General features: G+C 38.0%; 1 protein-coding gene across 1 annotated transcript in view; it reads right to left on the bottom strand.

Moving 5' to 3' along the window:
- Positions 1 to 1,114: 1,114 nt before the first annotated feature.
- Positions 1,115 to 17,586, bottom strand: part of lmnb1 (lamin B1) — a 38,261-nt gene continuing 21,789 nt past the window's right edge. Inside the window, exons 9-11 of the mRNA XM_061877178.1 lie at positions 7,851 to 7,970; positions 3,984 to 4,085; positions 1,115 to 1,501 (exon numbers count right to left, since the gene is read on the bottom strand). Coding sequence (XP_061733162.1) covers positions 1,463 to 1,501; positions 3,984 to 4,085; positions 7,851 to 7,970 — 261 coding nt within the window. The 3' untranslated portion in view covers positions 1,115 to 1,462. The remainder of the gene's footprint in view (positions 1,502 to 3,983; positions 4,086 to 7,850; positions 7,971 to 17,586) is intronic.

Raw genomic sequence — 17,586 nt, 5'->3', positions numbered from 1 at the left:
TGACAAGTCCACACTTCAAATAGTTTTTGGAAAATGGACGGCGTGTTTTGTATGTCAGCAAACTTGCCTTTGTGCATAAATATTTCTCAATTTTTTTTGTCTACATTTGTTCACATACACGCCCAAATCCATTTCAAACTGTACTTTCGGGTGAACTCGGCATCTCAAATGGGTTAGCACTATGGGTGTAACGGTACACAAAAATTTCGGTTCGGTACGTACCTCAGTTTAGCGGTGACGGTTCGGTTAATTTTCGGAACAGTAAGAAAAAAACAAAATATACATTTATTGGTTATTTATTTACCAAATTTGCAAAATCTTCCACCAAAAATATTTGTCTTAAGTGGAATATTTGATGTGAAGTAATGGGAACCTTGGATAGGTCAATAATTCATAATAACATTGATTTTGATTCAACATTATGTTTTGAGCAATGACAGTTTAAAAGAAAAAAAACAGCTTTGTTTTATTAGTCAACATTGCAACTTTTCCTAAATTACATTTAGTCTTTAAGCTTTTTTATTTCACTTTTGTTATGTTTTTGTTTATTTTAATAGTATTTTTAGAATGTGCTGTGGGCCTTTAAAACATTAGCTGTGGGCACCCCTGCTATAGATAATAAAAAATAACATCTGATAAATCTATGGGTAAAAAGCAGAGCCTGGCGACGCATGCGCGTTTATCACAACTCTCTCGCTCTCTCTCTCTCTCTGCCCCTCCCTCACGAATGCTGCTGCATGCACAATTTGTTTTGTTTTTAACCCCTTCTTAACCCTGAACGTACATTGAAAATACACGCAACCCTAACTTAAAATGACGGACATTTGAGGCATTTAGGAAACTCCACCCGGACAGCCCTGCAAAAGAGGACATATCCGCTGAAAAGAGGAGGTATGGTCAGTCTATCGTAGCCCGGTCTCTGCTAGCATGCTGTGTGTTGTGTCTTGGTGTGCATTGTTTACACAACGTGCGGTACGCTAATTAATATGTCCGTGTGGAAACTCGTTCGATACACCTCCGAACCGGACCGAAACCCCCATACCGAAACGGTTCAATACGAATACACGTACCGTTACACCCCTAGTTAGTACAAATGACAATTATATACACGGCATCCATTTATTTCCACATTTTATTGAACTCGTATTTGTAAAATCAGACAAACTATAACATTATTCATTTTTGTTTTACTACAAAAAACGAAATATGAAAAAACACATTTTCCAGTGGTCGTTTTAAACAAACATCAAATTACTCATTCGACCCCTGGCCTTTAAACACTTGACTTGACACACATTTCAAAATAAAAGTTCCAATCCAGTATATTGCGTAATAAAAGCATTTCTGCTGGTGTAGGAAAAGAGAAAGTCTAATGACGATAGAATAATAATTTTGGTAATATAACTTGCAGATGAACGGCGGGGGGATTCTGAGATGTTTATTGCTGATTGGCTGAGAGGGATCACATGACGGAGCAGCCTCTGGTGGCCATATCTTCATCCTGCACCAAAATCAAGTCAGTCATTTATTTTACATTACTGTTTAAGAACAATGTTTAATCATTGAGTTTATAATTTTTTCACTTTGTTTGGTAAAAATGTACATTCATAGTTAATTATTATGAACGTTGGAAGGTAAAACGAGGAGAAAAAGATGTCAGTGTTGACGGAGTTATATCGTGCATGTAATAGTCCAGTGATTTGTTAAAGGGGCCGTTATGCAAAACCAACTTTTCTTCTTGCTATGCCGTGTCCTACAAATTTGACAACAAGCGAACAAAAATTTTAGTCACTAACCATTGCCTTTATTTAAAAATATTAGAAAATGGATGAATGGATGGATGTAATGCAAGGGAATAATTACATCATTTAAATATTGAATTAATAATATCGTTACACTGCTATCCTGCGTTTTTGTTTGATTATAAATGTGATCAAAAATTGAGTTATTTAAATGTCAGTATTGATATGATTAATTCTGCCTCTGTAACTACTTGGTATTGGATTAATACCCTAATTTGTATTATCGCCCAAAACTAATGTAAACTATCCAAACAACGGAAGATTAAATAAAGGCCTACTGAAATGAGATTTTCTTATTTTAACGGGAATAGCAGGTCCAGTCTATGTGTCATACTTGATCATTTCGCGATATTGCCATATTTTTGCTGAAAGGATTTAGTAGAGAACATCGACGATAAAGTTCGCAACTTTTGGTCGCTAATAGAAAAGCCCTGCCTTTACCGGAAGTATGTGCGCGTGCCGTCACGAGTTGCAGGGCTCCACATATATTCACATTGTTTATAATGGGAGCCACCAGCAGTAAGAGCAATTCGGACCGAGAAAGCGACAATTTCCCCATTAATTTGAGCGAGGATGAAAGATTCGTGAATTAGGATATTGATAGTGAAGGACTAGGAAAAAAAAAAAAAACGACGGCTCCGGGCGGCGGCAGTGTGAGCGTTTCAGATGTAATTAGACACATTTACTAGGATAATTCTGGAAGATCCCTTATCTGCTTATTGTTTTAATAGTGTTTTAATGAGATTTTAAAGATTGTAAAGACATACCTCGAGGTCGGATGGCTGCGGTGAACACGCAGTGTCTCAGAGAGAAGCCGAGGAGACAAGCTCACAGCTGCCTTTTAAACAGCTGCTGCAGGACGACGAATAATCCAATGATTTCTCCGGTAAGATATATATCACAATTTCCAATATCCAAAAACATGCTGGTTGACGTAGAGAAAACATGTTCGCTTGACCGCTCCGCTTCACAACAAACAAAGAAACACTTGCTGTGTCTCGGTGCTAAAGACAGCTGCAATCCGCCGCTTTCCACCAACAGCATTGTTTTTTATAGTTTCCATTATTAAATGAACAAATTACAAAAGATTCAGTAACACAGATGTCCAAAATACTGTTTAATTATGCGGTTAAAGCAGACGACAAAATACTGTTTAATTATGCGGTTAAAGCAGATGACTTTTAGCCGCGAGTGGTGCAGCGCTAATATTTCCTGACAGTCCGTGACGTCACGCGGTTTTCAACAAGAAACTCGCGGGAAATTTAAAATTGCATTTTAGTAAACTAAAAAGGCCGTATTGGCATGTGTTGCAATGTTAATATTTCATCATTGATATATAAACTTTCAGACTGCGTGGTCGGTAGTAGTGGGTTTCAGTAGGCCTTTAAGTGTTTATTGCATTTTAACAGAAGTGCAGATAGAAACATGTTACAGCAGAAAGCAAAACTATATTAACAATTATTAACAAGCAGAATAATAATAGTTTTGATCAAATACATCAACCGGAAATGGCGCAAGAGGTTACGACATGCGTCAGCAGCTAAATCCGGAGCTTTCGTAACCCATTTTGAAATGTTTCTATTAACATATGTTAAATAATATATCATGATATCACAGGAGTCTGCAATATGTATCACAATACAGACACAAAGTCAATAAGAGAGTAATATACACCATAATAAAGTCAATAGTACAAAAACACTAAACAAATGCAAAAACAATTAGCTTTTATTTCCTGAGTTTGTAATCAATGACAAATAATTACAAAAAACTATTTCTGATAGTAAAAAATATTAATGTAACCACTGTAGTATCGACCATTTACTGATGCAATACTGTCTATATTTGTATTGTTTCGCCCACTCCTGTTTACATTTAAGAGCTTAGCTTAGCAGTTAGCATAGTTTATTCTATCATTTGTGTATAGTGTACCATGTTTCGCTAATCCTCCTCCTCCAGTGATATTGGTACTTGTAAAAAAATGTCATGAAGGCAAAGATTGCTGACTTAAAAACGGCGTTGCGCTGCGAGCTTGTTTGCGAGGAAGCTTTATAGAACCCCTTTCTTTGCTTTTTGCTGTCGACTTTGCACAAAATAGCAAAAATGTGTCATGAAATGGTAATCCAAATTGAATTCCACACAAAACAGAACTTATTTTGTTAGGATCCAATGTGTACTAACTTGATGCTTGTAGAAGCGCTCCTCATTCTCTCCATTATTATCTTCCTCGCTGTTACCTTCGTCTGTTGTCATCTTGTAAGTCATGCGTTTCTCCGCCACTTCCTAAAACCAAGGCAAATCAAATAATTAATCAGCAGAATACACGCACAGACATGTTGGGTCTAGCCACGCAAGCCAGGTAAAATTATTCCTAGAATAATTGTGCATAATAACTAAGAGTGACTTTGATTTACAGAATAGACAGTAAACCCTTTGTGTTTCACTGGTACAGTCGCTCCTCGTTTATCGCTATAATTGGCCCAAGTAGGATTCTTACTGATAAATCAAGGCGGTATTGCACGGTTGGTGGAGTGGCCGTTCCAGCAATTTGAGGGTTCCAGGTTCGATCCCCGCTTCCGCCATCCTAGTCACTAACATTGTGTCCTTGGGCAAGACACTTTACCCACCTGCTCCCAGTGCCACCCACACTGGTTTAAATGTAACTTAGATATTGGGTTTCACTATGTAAAAGCGCTTTGAGTCACTAGAGAAAAGCGCTATATAAATATAATTCACTTCACTTCCCTAAATCAAAATTTTGCATAGTTAGAGCATAAAAACCTGTTGACAACCTATTTTTTTTTAAAAACTATTATTACAGGGCTCTAGAAATTAAGTAACACACATAAAGTCACCTTTACAATGTTTTCAATCGATACTTAATATTAAAAATTTAGAAACATACTGTAATACATTAGGACCATACTTGCCAACCTTGAGACCTCCTATTTTTGGAGGTGGGGGGCGTGGTTAAGAGGGGAGTTATATATTTACAGCTGTTGTGTGCGCAGTTGTGCACTGCACTTTCTAAAAGTAGATGTTATTGTCACAAATGATTGAAACTTTTATTAGTAGCTTGCACAGTACAGTACATATTCCGTACAATTAACCACTAAAGGGTAACACCGCAATAAGTTTTTAAACTTGTTTAAGTCGGGGTCCACGTTAATCAATTCATGGTACAAATATATACTATCAGCATAATACAGTCACCCCACAAGTTAATCATCATAGTATATACATTGAATTATTTACAATCTGGGCGCTTTGGTTGATATCAGTACTTCAGTCATCAACAATTGCATCAACAGAGAAATGGACATTGAAACAATGTAGGTGTGACTTTATAGGATGTGTACAGCAAGCAGAGAACATAGTGAGTTCACATAGCATAAGAACAAGTGTACACATTAGAAATACATTTGATTATTTACATTAGGTTATTTACGATCCGGGGAGATGGGATGTGAATGGAGGAGGATTAAAGGGTTGAAGTTGCCTGCAGGTGTTGTGGTGCATCATGTACAGTAGACGGCAGTAGTGTCCTGTTTAAGAGTGTCGCATGCTGTTTACGGCAGACGAACTGCCTTACGGTAGAGTGTTAGACGTAAACGTTACTGCTGTTGTGTGTTGTTACCGCGCTGGGAGGACGTTAATGAAACTGCCTAACAATAAACCCACATAAGAAACCAAGAACTCGCCCTCGATCATTCTTCAGTTATAACTTCATTTGGCAGACACGCTCTCAGACATGTCACTCAGGTCCTCATGGTGCTAGGTGGGCGTGGCCTCCAGCTACGCCTGAATTTCGGGAGGTTTTCGGGAGAGGCGCTGAATTTCGGGAGGGTTGGCAAGTATGATTAGGACATAAATAAGAGTACTGTACAATAATGTAGACTCCTTCCCACACATGCAGTTCTTAACTAAAAATATTAATTCAAACCACTGACCAGTGAAAATACAGCAACCTGTTCAATGTTGATGATCTGCTCTGCATTACAGTACACAACCTTACATTTGTTTACTTAAGTTAATTTAGCCCCTTTATGCCTAAAAGTTTTAGATTTAGAGCTTACAGCAAATTTTGACAAACAGGTTGTAGTCAAACTCAGAAAAGCGAGGAATAGTGATATGATTTTTTTTAATAAACACATTTTGAAAGATCAAGATAGATTGAAGACACATAATTCGAAGCCTTAAATGGTAAATTATTTTCTGCAAAGTAAAAATGATTATTATTATAAAAAAAAAAAAAAAACTTGAACATTTGAATTGTCAGGAAAGAAGAGGAAGGAATTTAAAAGGTAAAAAGGTATATGTGTTTAAAAATCATAAAATAATTTTTAAGGTTGTGTTTTTTCTCTAAAATTGTCTTTCTGAAAGTTATAAGAAGCAAAGTAAAAAAAAAAAATGAATGTATTTAAACAAGTGAAGACAAAGTCTTTAAAATATTTTCTTGGATTTTCAAATTTTATTTGAGTTTTGTCTCTCTTAGAATTAAAAATGTCTAGCAAAGCGAGACCAGCTTGCTCGTAAATAAATACAATTTAAAAAATAGGGGCAGCTCACTGGAAAGTGCTGCTATTTGAGCTATTTTTAGAATAGGCCAGCGGGCTACTCATCTGGTCCTTACGGGCTACCTGGTGCCCGCGGGCACCGCGTTGGTGACCCCTGCTCTAGGTATTAAATAACACTCACATACTCACCTTAACACTGATAATGGTAGGACTGGATGCTGCCTGAGGCTAAGCCAATCAGTGGCCATGATACAGAACAGCACGTATACAGAAGTATCCAGTTTAAGTACCAAACCACGTTCTAAATCGATTAATATTTTTTTTAAACAATGAAAACTTTTTTAAAATACATTTCCTCACCTCATCGCTGTATATTTACATCATTCCTCGGCAGCCAAGAGCTTTTGTAACCTACTTCCTGTTTTGAAAATGTTCTAAAATTATTTTTATCCCAAATGATGTGTTGAAAGAATCTTTTTGAATCGAGAATCGTGTGGAATTGGATCATCCACAGAAAAATCGAAAGTTGTGTTACGATTCCCGTCCCTCTAATACAGTGGTTCTCAAATGGGGGTACTGGAAGGTATGCCAAGGGGTACTTAAGATTTTTTAAATATTTTCTAAAAATAGCTTTATTTCAAAAATCCTTTGTAAATATATTTATTGAATAATACTTCAACAAAATATGAATGTGAGTTCATAAACTGTGAAAATAAATTCAACAATGCAATATTCAGTGTTGACAGCTAGATTTTTTGTGGACATGTTCCATAAATATTGATGTTAAAGATTTCTTTTTTTGTGAAGAAATGTTTAGAATTAAGTTGATTTATCCAGATGGATCTCTATTACAATCCCCAAAGAGGGCACTTTAAGTTGATGATTACTTCTATGTGTAGAAATCTTTACTTACAAACATATAATTGAATTAGTTGTTTATTTTTCAACAAGTTTTTAGTTATTTTTATATCTTTTTTACCAAATAGTTCAAGAAAGACCACTACAAAAGAGGAATATTTTGCACTGTTATACAATTTAATAAATCAGAAGCTAATGACATAGTGCTGTATTTTACTTCTTTATCTCTTTTTTTTCAACCAAAATTTTTTTGCTCTGATTAGGGGGTACTTGAATTAAAAAAATGTTCACAGGGGTAAACATCGCTGAAAAAAGGTTGAGAACCACTGCTCTAATACAGCAGGATTTATGTTTTTTGTTCTTTTAGACATTTTTATACCTGAAAATGCGACAAAATGTAAGTAAATAAATACAATTCTCAGTTTCACTTTTAAACATAAAAATGTCTTAATGAACAAAAAACATCAATACTACTTTTATTGTTTCGCCCAACCCTGTTTACATTCAAAACAGTAAAAAAACGCTCACAGTTTTCTGTTTCTGGGGGCGTGCTCGCATCCCAAGAAACTCTTGTTAGTCAAGTTATCAAGGCGTTGATTAGACAGCACAATGAAGGCACAGGATTGCTTCAAGCCTGGTACTATAATGGAATAATGAAATATTAAGGTCTCACCTCTCCCTGGCAGTTGACCAAAACCACATGAACATCCTGACCTGAACCCCAGCATGAATGGTTTTCCCAAACCAGATCTGTAGGAAGTTTGGTGCTCACACCAGCATCAGACGCCCAAACCTGATGAGGAAAGTAAACTAGCTTAGAAATGTGATGCTGGAAACTCAATTGTATTTTATATTTACATTAATGTGCAGCAAACGATTGATTTCAAACAGTTGGGCTATATAAGGAACTGATGGGGTGACAATAGGGCTTCTGTGATGGGTCACGAGTAAAGCAAGCTTCCATTGGGAGATATTCACCCATTTCTCATTTAAACAGGCAGTTGCATTTGCTTTAACCCCCCTAAATGTTAGATGTTGATTATTGGTCCTGCTAACCACAGGCACTTGTTTAGGGATACCATATAGAATTTCTACTGTCACACCGCATTGAGGGATGTCTTGTCTTGGTTTCTTTTGTCTTGTGAATTGCATGTTTTATTTTGAAAAGTAACTCCTCTTTTTTCAGATCACTTGCCCTTTCCTATTGTGTCATCAGTCTGACGTCGTCCCTGACCCCTGAATGTTCCCCACCTGTTTCCCATTACCCTCATGTGTCATATAAGCCCACACCTCCCCTTGTTCTGTGCCAGATTGTCTCGAGCTTTCGTGCCTGTCTTGCGTCCATGTCCATGCCTTGCCTCGCCTCGTCCCACGCTTATATTCCTGGATCCTGAATTCCCACGCTGCTATTTTTAATTTGACTTTTTTTCTCCTCAGTAGAGTGAATTTTGTTATTTAGTTTTTTCAACCGAAGTGGTGAGTTATTATTTTTTCCTACCATTTTTTTCTTTCCTCAAAGTTTAGAGTTATTTTTTGTTAACCATTATTAGATTATGATTAAGTGTAGACATTTTCATAGTCATTGTTTTCTTCCTCCTGTTGGAGCGTTTTATAGCAAATATAGCGCAAATTATAGCTTGTTTTTGTGTTTTCCTCCTTTTTAGGAGTGATTCTCGGTTGTTCCTTTTTTTTGGGGAATCTTTTTCGCCGACAGTTTTTGTTATTTGTAGATATTGTATTACTCTGACTCTGGAGGTGAAAGAGCTGTCAAAATAAAAGCCCAACAAAGTATCCCTACTCTTTAATCCTTTGCCCAAGCGTGACGTCTACAATAAAACCGTTGTCCAAAGCAACTGGGTAAAAATATAATAAATTAAACTCTTGGGCTGCACATTAGGAATGTTACAGCCTTCTTTCATCATTGTAATATTGCTAAAATTGTTCCCATTTTGTCCACCAGTCACGCTGAGATCATTACACATGCTTTTGTTACCTATTTTCGGGTCTCCCCATGTCCGGCATTAAAAGATTGCAGTTTTATTCAACTATGCACTGGGTCCTGGTACACGTACTGTGGGGCAAAAAAGTATTTAGTCAGCCACCGGTTGTGCAAGTTCTCCCACTTAAAATGATGACAGAGGTCAGTAATTTTCATCATAGGTACACTTCAACTGTGAGAGACAGAATGTGAAAAAAAAAATCCAGGAATTCACTTTGTAAGAATTTTAAAGAATTTCTTTGTAAATTATGGTGGAAAATAAGTATTTGGTCAACAATTCAAAGCTCTCACTGATGGAAGGAGGTTTTTGGCTCAAAATCTCACGATACATGGCCCCATTCATTCTTTCCTTAACATGGATCAATCGTCCTGTGCCCTTAGCAGAAAAACAGCCCCAAAGCATGATGTTTCCACCCCCATGCTTCACAGTAGGTGTGGTGTTCTTGGGATGCAACTCAGTAGTCTTCTTGCTCCAAACACGACGAGTTGAGTTTATACCAAAATGGATACATGGATGATACAGCAGAGGATTGAGAGAATGTCACGTGGTCAGATGAAACCAAAATAGAACTGTTTGGTATAAATTCAACTCGTTGTGTTTGGAGGAAGAAGAATACTGAGTTGCATCCCAGGAACACCACACCTACTGTGAAGCATGGGTGTGGAAACATCATGCTTTGGGGCTGTTTTTCTGCTAAGGGGACAGGACGATTGATCCGTGTTAAGAAAATAATAAATGGGGCCATGTATCGTGAGATTTTGAGCCAAAACCTCCTTCCATCAGTGAGAGCTTTGAATGGTTGACCAAATACTTATTTTCCACCATAATTTACAAATAAATTATTTAAAATTCCTACAATGTGAATTCCTGGATTTTTTTTTCACATTCTGTCTCTCACAGTTAAAGTGTACCTTTGATGAAAATTACAGACCTCTGTCATCATTTTAAGTGGGAGAACTTGCACAATCGGTGGCTGACTAAATACTTTTTTGCCCCACTGTATGTTAGAACTTACGGTTGTATTATTTACGTACAAAGTACTAAACAATCTTGCACCATCTTAGCTTGCTGCTTTATTATACCCTATGTTTGGTCCCAAAATCTATGTTACAGAAATGCCGGCCTATTAGTGATTCGCAGAAGTAAAAAAAAAGTCTGCATGCTATAGAGCGTTTTCTATTCAGGCTCCAGTAATCTGGAATGTCCTACCCGGAACAATGATAGATGTTACCGCCACCTTAAAACTCATTTATATTGTACAGCTTTTAAATAGATCCCTTTTAAAACAGTTAAGTCTAAAATATGTGTCCTAGTGTACCAATTCTTCTGAATGGTTGCTCATGAACTCTTACGTTGGTCATTAGACCCACACATGTTCAATAAAAGACCATTTGACCATCAGTTCATAACCTTAATTTCAACTAAGCCTCATTACAGACATTAAAAATTATTCACGGATTTTTAAAGTAAATCCAAGTTTTTTTTTTTACATGTTGGTACCTTTGTGTATTTGGATGCCCATAATATCCAGAAATTTGAATCCAAAGAAACAATAGAGACGTTGCAGAGATAATAATAAAACCATTTTGCCTTGATAGTGAGATGACAGTGATGTATTTTGGTGGAGGTTTACCAAAAGCTTTACGCAAGTCCGCCATATTTATTCAGTTGTAGAACAAAGTTGTGGTTTCTTATTTTTCTTTAGCCTCTTGTTTTGGAGCAGACACAGCAGTGGTTCTTAACCTTGTTGGAGGTACCGAACCACACCAGTTTCATATGCGCATTCACCGAACCCTTCTTTAGTGAAAAATAAAATGTTTTTTATTTCAAATTCAAGAAAAACTTGTTTTTTTATTTTGGTGCACAAAATGAACCTTGCATGAACATCACCTTGTTCACAGAACAAAACCAACACAGTGCATGATTTCACAACAAATTACACACCTTACACACATTACCATGAATTGATTAACGTGGACCCCGACTTAAACAAGTTGAAAAACCTATTCGGGTGTTACCATTTAGTGGTCAATTGTACAGAATATGTACTGTACTGTGTAAACTGTACCGTTTCATATAATGTATTCTCTTCCTTTGCAATCTGCTAGTAAAAGTTTCAATCAATCAATCAAAAAACCTGCAAATCAGATGGAAAATTAGATGGAACGTTGTTTGGGGGTATCCATAATACGCCGACAGGGAGAAGTTTTTATTTACACGATAGTTCGGATGTGTCTATACTTGGCGAAGGCTCCGTGGAACCCCTAGGGTTCGATCGAACCCAGGTTAAGAACCACTGGCCTATAGACAGAAAACAAAATTCCTTGGATTTACACGAGTCACAGGAATGACCGCCTAAAAACGAAATAATCACATCCTTGCTTTTAAAGGGATCCTATTATGCACAAACAACTTGTCTTACCTGATGGCACCCGGTTTTGTGTTTTTGGGAATGTGCCCCGGAAATTTGAAATCAATCTATGAAGGAGTGGTGGAGATATTTATAAAATAATCTTTGTCTTCTTTCAAACTTGCTCCTAACGAGTTCAGAATTTGAGACGATTGTGACCTTAGTTATGTCATCGGATATCGTCATACATAATAATAATAATAATAATAATAATAATAATAATGGATTAGATTTATATCGCGCTTTTCTATTGTTAGATACTCAAAGCGCTCACAGAGAAGTGGGAACCCATCATCCATTCACACCTGGTGGTGGTAAGCTACATCAGTAGCCACAGCTGCCCTGGGGTAGACTGACGGAAGCGTGGCTGCCAGTTTGCGCCTACGGCCCCTCCGACCACCACCAATCATTCATTCATCATTCATTCACCAGTGTGAGCGGCACCGGGGGCAAAGGGTGAAGTGTCCTGCCCAAAGACACAACGGCAGCGATTTGGATGTCAATAGGTGGGAAGCGAACCTGCAACCCTCAGGTTTCTGGCACGGCCGCTCTACCCACTACGCCATGCCGCCCCGGTAGAGGTTTACTTGAAAAACTTTGAACGAGTCAGCCATTTTTATCCAGTTGTAGTACAAAGTTGTAGTCTCTTAGGCCATGTCCACACGAACAAGGATAGTTTCAAGAATGCATATCCAAAATTAAAATGATCTACATACACACAAGTGTAGATTCCAAACTGTCTATATCTACACACAAACACACACACCTGCTGGCATGCACATGCTGTCCAATCAGAAGCCTGGATAAGCAGCCACAGCTGACTTGGTGGAATTAAACCCCTGTTATGTTTATTGTGATAGCATTTTTCACTATGTACAGCGCTTTGAAAAAGCACTATACATCGTAAATATATTTCACAGTACGCATGTACCGGTACATTATTTTTACTGCACTTACGCAGACCCTGAGAATATTATATGAATCTTTTTTTAAGTGCCTAAAGTGTGCATAGGTACAAGCCTGTGGTGCTTAAAACCAATACTCGTTGTGGAATTATAACATGTTTAATCAGCAACATGGTGATATATGACATGTACCGTGGGGCAAAAAAGTATCTAGTCAGCCACCGATTGTGCAAGTTCTCCCACTTAAAATGATGACAAAGGTCTGTAATTTTCATCACAGGTACACTTCAACTGTGAGAGACAGAATATGAAAAAAAAATCCAGGAATTCACATTGTAGGAATTTTAAATAATGTATTTGTAAATTATGGTGGAAAATAAGTATTTGGTCACTTCAAACAAGGAAGATCTCTGGCTCTCACAAACCTGTGACTTCTTCTTTAAGAAGCTCTTCTGTCCTCCACTCGTTACCTGTATTAATGGCACTTGTTTGAACTTGTTAACTGTAAAAAAGACACCTGTCCACAGCCTCAAACAGTCAGACTCCAAACTCCACTATGGCCAAGACCAAAAAGCTGTTGAAGGTCACCAGGAAAATAATTGTAGACGTGCACCAGACTGGGAAGAGTTAATCTACAATAGGCAAGCAGCTTGGTGTGAAAAAATCAACTGTGGGAGCAATTATTAGAAAATGGAAGACATACAAGACCACTAATAATCTCCCTCGATCTGGGGCTCCACGCAGGATCTCATCGCGTGGGGTCAAAATGATCATGAGAACATTGAGCAAAAATCCCAGAACCGCACGGTGGGACCTGGTGAATGACCTGCAGGGAGCTGGGACCAAAGTAACAAAGGTTACCATCAGTAACACACTACGCCGACAGGGAATCAAACCCTGCAGTGCCAGACGTGTCCCCCTGCTTAAGTCAGTGCATGTCCAGGCCCGTCTGAAGTTTACCAGAGAGCACGTGGGAGAATGTCACGTGGTCAAATGAAACCAAAATAGAACTTTTTGGTATAAACTCAACTCGTCGTGTTTGGAGGAAGAAGAATACTGAGTTGCATCCCAAGAACTCCATATCTACTGTGAAGCATGGGGGTGGAAACATCATGCTTTGGGGCTGTTTTTCTGCTAAGGGGACAGGACGATTGATCCGTGTTAAGGAAAGAATGAATGGGGCCATGTATCGTGAGATTTTGAGCCCAAACCTCCTTCCATCAGTGAGAGCTTTGAATGGTTGACCAAATACTTATTTTCCACCATAATTTACAAATAAATTCTTTAAAATTCCTACAATGTGAATTCCTGGATTTTTTTTTCTTCCAAATTCTGTCTCACAGTTGAAGTGTACCTATGATGTAAATTACAGACCACTGTCATCATTTTAAGTGGGAGAACTTGCACAATCGGTGGCTGACTAAATACTTTTTTGCCCCACTGTATAGTGAAGTGTGCATTACTTTTTAAATCACACTAACAAGGAGCCAAGGAAACTTCCCGAATGTGTAAGTGCCTAAAGCGCACGGATGTACGTGTGGCGCTGCAAAACTCTTGTGGAGCTATAGCGCATTTAATCATCAATATAGTGATACCTCTGCAATGAAGTGTACATTGTCTTTAACACTAGTACACACTAGGGATGTCCCGATCCAGGTTTTTGCACTTCCGATCCGATACCGATACTGGCCTATCCGAGCATTTATTAAGTTATTTAGCCTACTTAGTTGTCAGATTCATGTTGAAAAGGGTTTTAGTATTCTTGATAACAACTAGCCAGCTGAATTAGGTGAGTTTGAATAATACCCAATGGTTGGTAACAAGAAACTGACCTGTTTATTCAAGGATAAACACAAAATTGGCAAAATTATACATGACAAACAGAAATGGCATTATTTAACAGTAAAAAAGTGAACAGTGTAAAGTGCATATAATGCTTTAAACATTATTTTTAAAAAAAGCAAAACACACAATCAACCTGAGTGGGATAAAATGTCTATAACTCAGCATCAACACTTGCTCTTGAACAAGTGTAAACTTAAAAAAAAAAAACAATCTACACACTCCCTTCAATTGTTTGCCCCAGTCATGGGCAATTGAAGTCCTAGCATAATGGGGAGATTCTTTCTAACAAAGACGAGCATTTCAAGATACTCAGGTGTCACCCTGCTTCTGTGTTCATCAATGATGAGTGAGGCTGTGCTAAAAAGCCTCTCACTCTCAACAGTCATTAAAATGTCTTACAACTTTACCACCACGCTTGACTTTATTGTGGCATGTTTGGCACTCCACCTCTTCAGCTTTTTCATTTTGTAGGGTAAAATAATCAAACACAGCGTGTGTTCCAAATTTAAGTTATTTTCTGAATCTGAGTGAGCCTATGGCTTTGCACTTTATTATATATATATTTTTTTGTATTCTATTTTTGTTACTTTGAATTTACAACCACCTGGCGCTGTTCTGTACTGTTGTTATAATGACTTGTAATGTTTTGTACTGTTGTTGGACTTATTTTGATTATTGTTTCTCAACTGTTTGTAAATGTTGAAATTTATAAATAAACATTTAAAAAAATTAAAAATAAATAAAAATCCCACACAGCTGACATTTTTACTGGTAACTTTCACATGGCCGTCTTAACCGTTAGGACACACACCTGTGGATGTATTGAAGGTGTGCTGGAAAATGTGGAACAGATATTAGGGAGCATCAGAAAAGTGGAATGTATTATTTAAATCGGTGCGTTGGAAAACGCGGACCGGAGCATTTTCCCATGCCTTGCCGATACGCCTTTTTTGGCAAACATTGGCGGACAACCCTAGTACACACTAATAAAGATGAAGCTACACAATGTTCTTTTTTAGTCACTCAGGTGCATAATTCCAGCTCTAGCAATTCGACACAAATGGAAGCAACACACGTAAGTTAACTTCATGATCTGTCGTTAAAAAGGATTAAATCATGAAATAATGTTGCATCTTTTTTATGACACAAAGCAAAAAGTCTTCCTTATCAAAGTTGTCCCACATTGAAAACAGCCGGGCTGTCATTGGTGCTGGCGGGAGTGTCGCAAAGCCCATTTTAATGCGTCTTTTTTGTTACCATGAATTATTAACGTGGACCCCGACTTAAACAAGTTGAAAAACTTATTCGGGTGTTACCATTTCGTGGTCAATTGTACGGAATATGTACTGATCTGTGCAATCTACTAATAAAAGTATCAATCAATCAATCAAAGTCAATGTTGAGTGAAAATAGCAGCATGTTCAAACATGGGAGTTAGTTCACTTTTTCGTGTTTAAAGCCAGGTTGTTGAGTTTTGAAAATGTCAACACACTTCCGTGAAGTCATCAGAGGAGTCAATGTCTGAGCTGTGTATACACATATGCTGAGCGGCGAGTTTTGGAATTCCTCACCTTGGCCAGCATTTTCAAAGGTCTGCATTTTTACAGACAAAAGTATGTATTTGCGTCTGAACAAGAGGCCTAGAAATAAGTATGCATTTATTTAACCGTGCTCGTGTGGACATGGCCTAAGTTCTTTCTTTTTCTCTATCCTCTAGTTGTGAGGCAAACTGGCTCGTATATAAGTGGGGGCCACTGTACTCCCGACTCCCTCCCCTCTATTGCAAGTCTCCAGTTGTATGTTGTAATATGTATATTATCCTCTGTTATGGAGGTTTTTTTTCACTAAAGACTGGGCTCCCTAAGGAGCCTAGTCAAGATTGTATTTTTTTTTACTCATCCTCTCCCGGCGTTTACATTTTTCCCATCTTTTACGGGGCGCCTCGTGGCGACCCATCAGCGTTCCTGTTCTGTAACCCTGTACACGATTTGTTTGTTTAATCTTAATCGGGTTTGTGATGAAAACACAGTTTTGTTGTACTTGTTCAATGACAATAAAGACCATACCATACCATTACATATGCACATGCCATCTGAAATCCTCCGCTGTAGCATATAGTTCTAACTAGAGATGTCCGATAATGGCTTTTTTGACGATATCCGGTATTCCGATATTGTACAACTCTTAATTACCAATTCCTATATCAACCGATACCGATATATACAGTCGTGGAATTAACACATTTTGTTGTGAGGCCCCGCTGGATGCATTAAACAATGTAACAAGGTTTAAAAAAAAAAAAAATTAACTCAAGTTATGGAAAAAAATGGCACTGCCGTATTTATTATTGAAGTCACAAAGTGTATTATTTTTTTTAACATGCCTCAAAATAGCTGCTTGGAATTTGGGACATACTTTCCCTGAGAAAGCATTATGAGGTTGAGGTGGAGGGGGCGGGGGTTGTGGGGGTCGGAGTGTATATTGTAGTGTCCCGGAAGAGTTAGTGTTGCAAGGGGTTCTGGGTATTTGTTCTGTTGTGTTACGGTGCGAATGTTCTCCCGAAATGTGTTTGTCATTCTTGTTTGGTGTGGGTTCACAGTGTGGCGCATTTGTGTAACAGTGTTAAAAGTTGTTTATACGGCCACCCTCAGTGTGACCTGTATGGCTGTTGACCAAGTATGCATAGCATTCACTTGTGTGTCTGAAAGCCGTAAATATTATGTGATTGGGCCGGCACGCAAGGCAGTGCCTTTAAGGTTTATTGGTTCTCTGTACTTCCCCCTATGTCCGTGTACCACTCCGTACAGCGGCGTTTTAAAAAGTCATGAATTTTACTTTTTGAAACCGATACCGATAATTTCTGATATCACATTTCAAAGCATTTATTGGCCCATAATATCGGCAGTCTGATATTATCGGACATCTTTAGTTCTAACATACTGTGTCTGTAAAGTAGACTCAATTTGGAAATGCTTAATAAAAACTACAACATTGCGGACGGGGCGGAGACGTAGTTGAAGGGGGCTTGGCCAGGGGAAGGGCTTCGGCACGTAAGTAAGACCTTCCACAAAAACGACGCATTCGGAAGAGACTGAAAGCGGCTTGAAGGTGGTCCGAAAAACATAATCTATGCAACATTTTTGTCAGGTTCGTCCCAGACAGTTTGGTTATGTTTTAGTTGTTTCCTCTGCATTTGTCTTTGTTTCCTCTGTGTGTGTAGTATTTCCTGTCAGCGCTCTTATTTTGTCT

The sequence above is a fragment of the Nerophis ophidion genome, linkage group LG17, assembly GCF_033978795.1.
Source record: "Nerophis ophidion isolate RoL-2023_Sa linkage group LG17, RoL_Noph_v1.0, whole genome shotgun sequence".
Taxonomy (NCBI): domain Eukaryota; kingdom Metazoa; phylum Chordata; class Actinopteri; order Syngnathiformes; family Syngnathidae; genus Nerophis; species Nerophis ophidion.
This window is presented reverse-complemented; position numbering and strand designations above follow the sequence as displayed.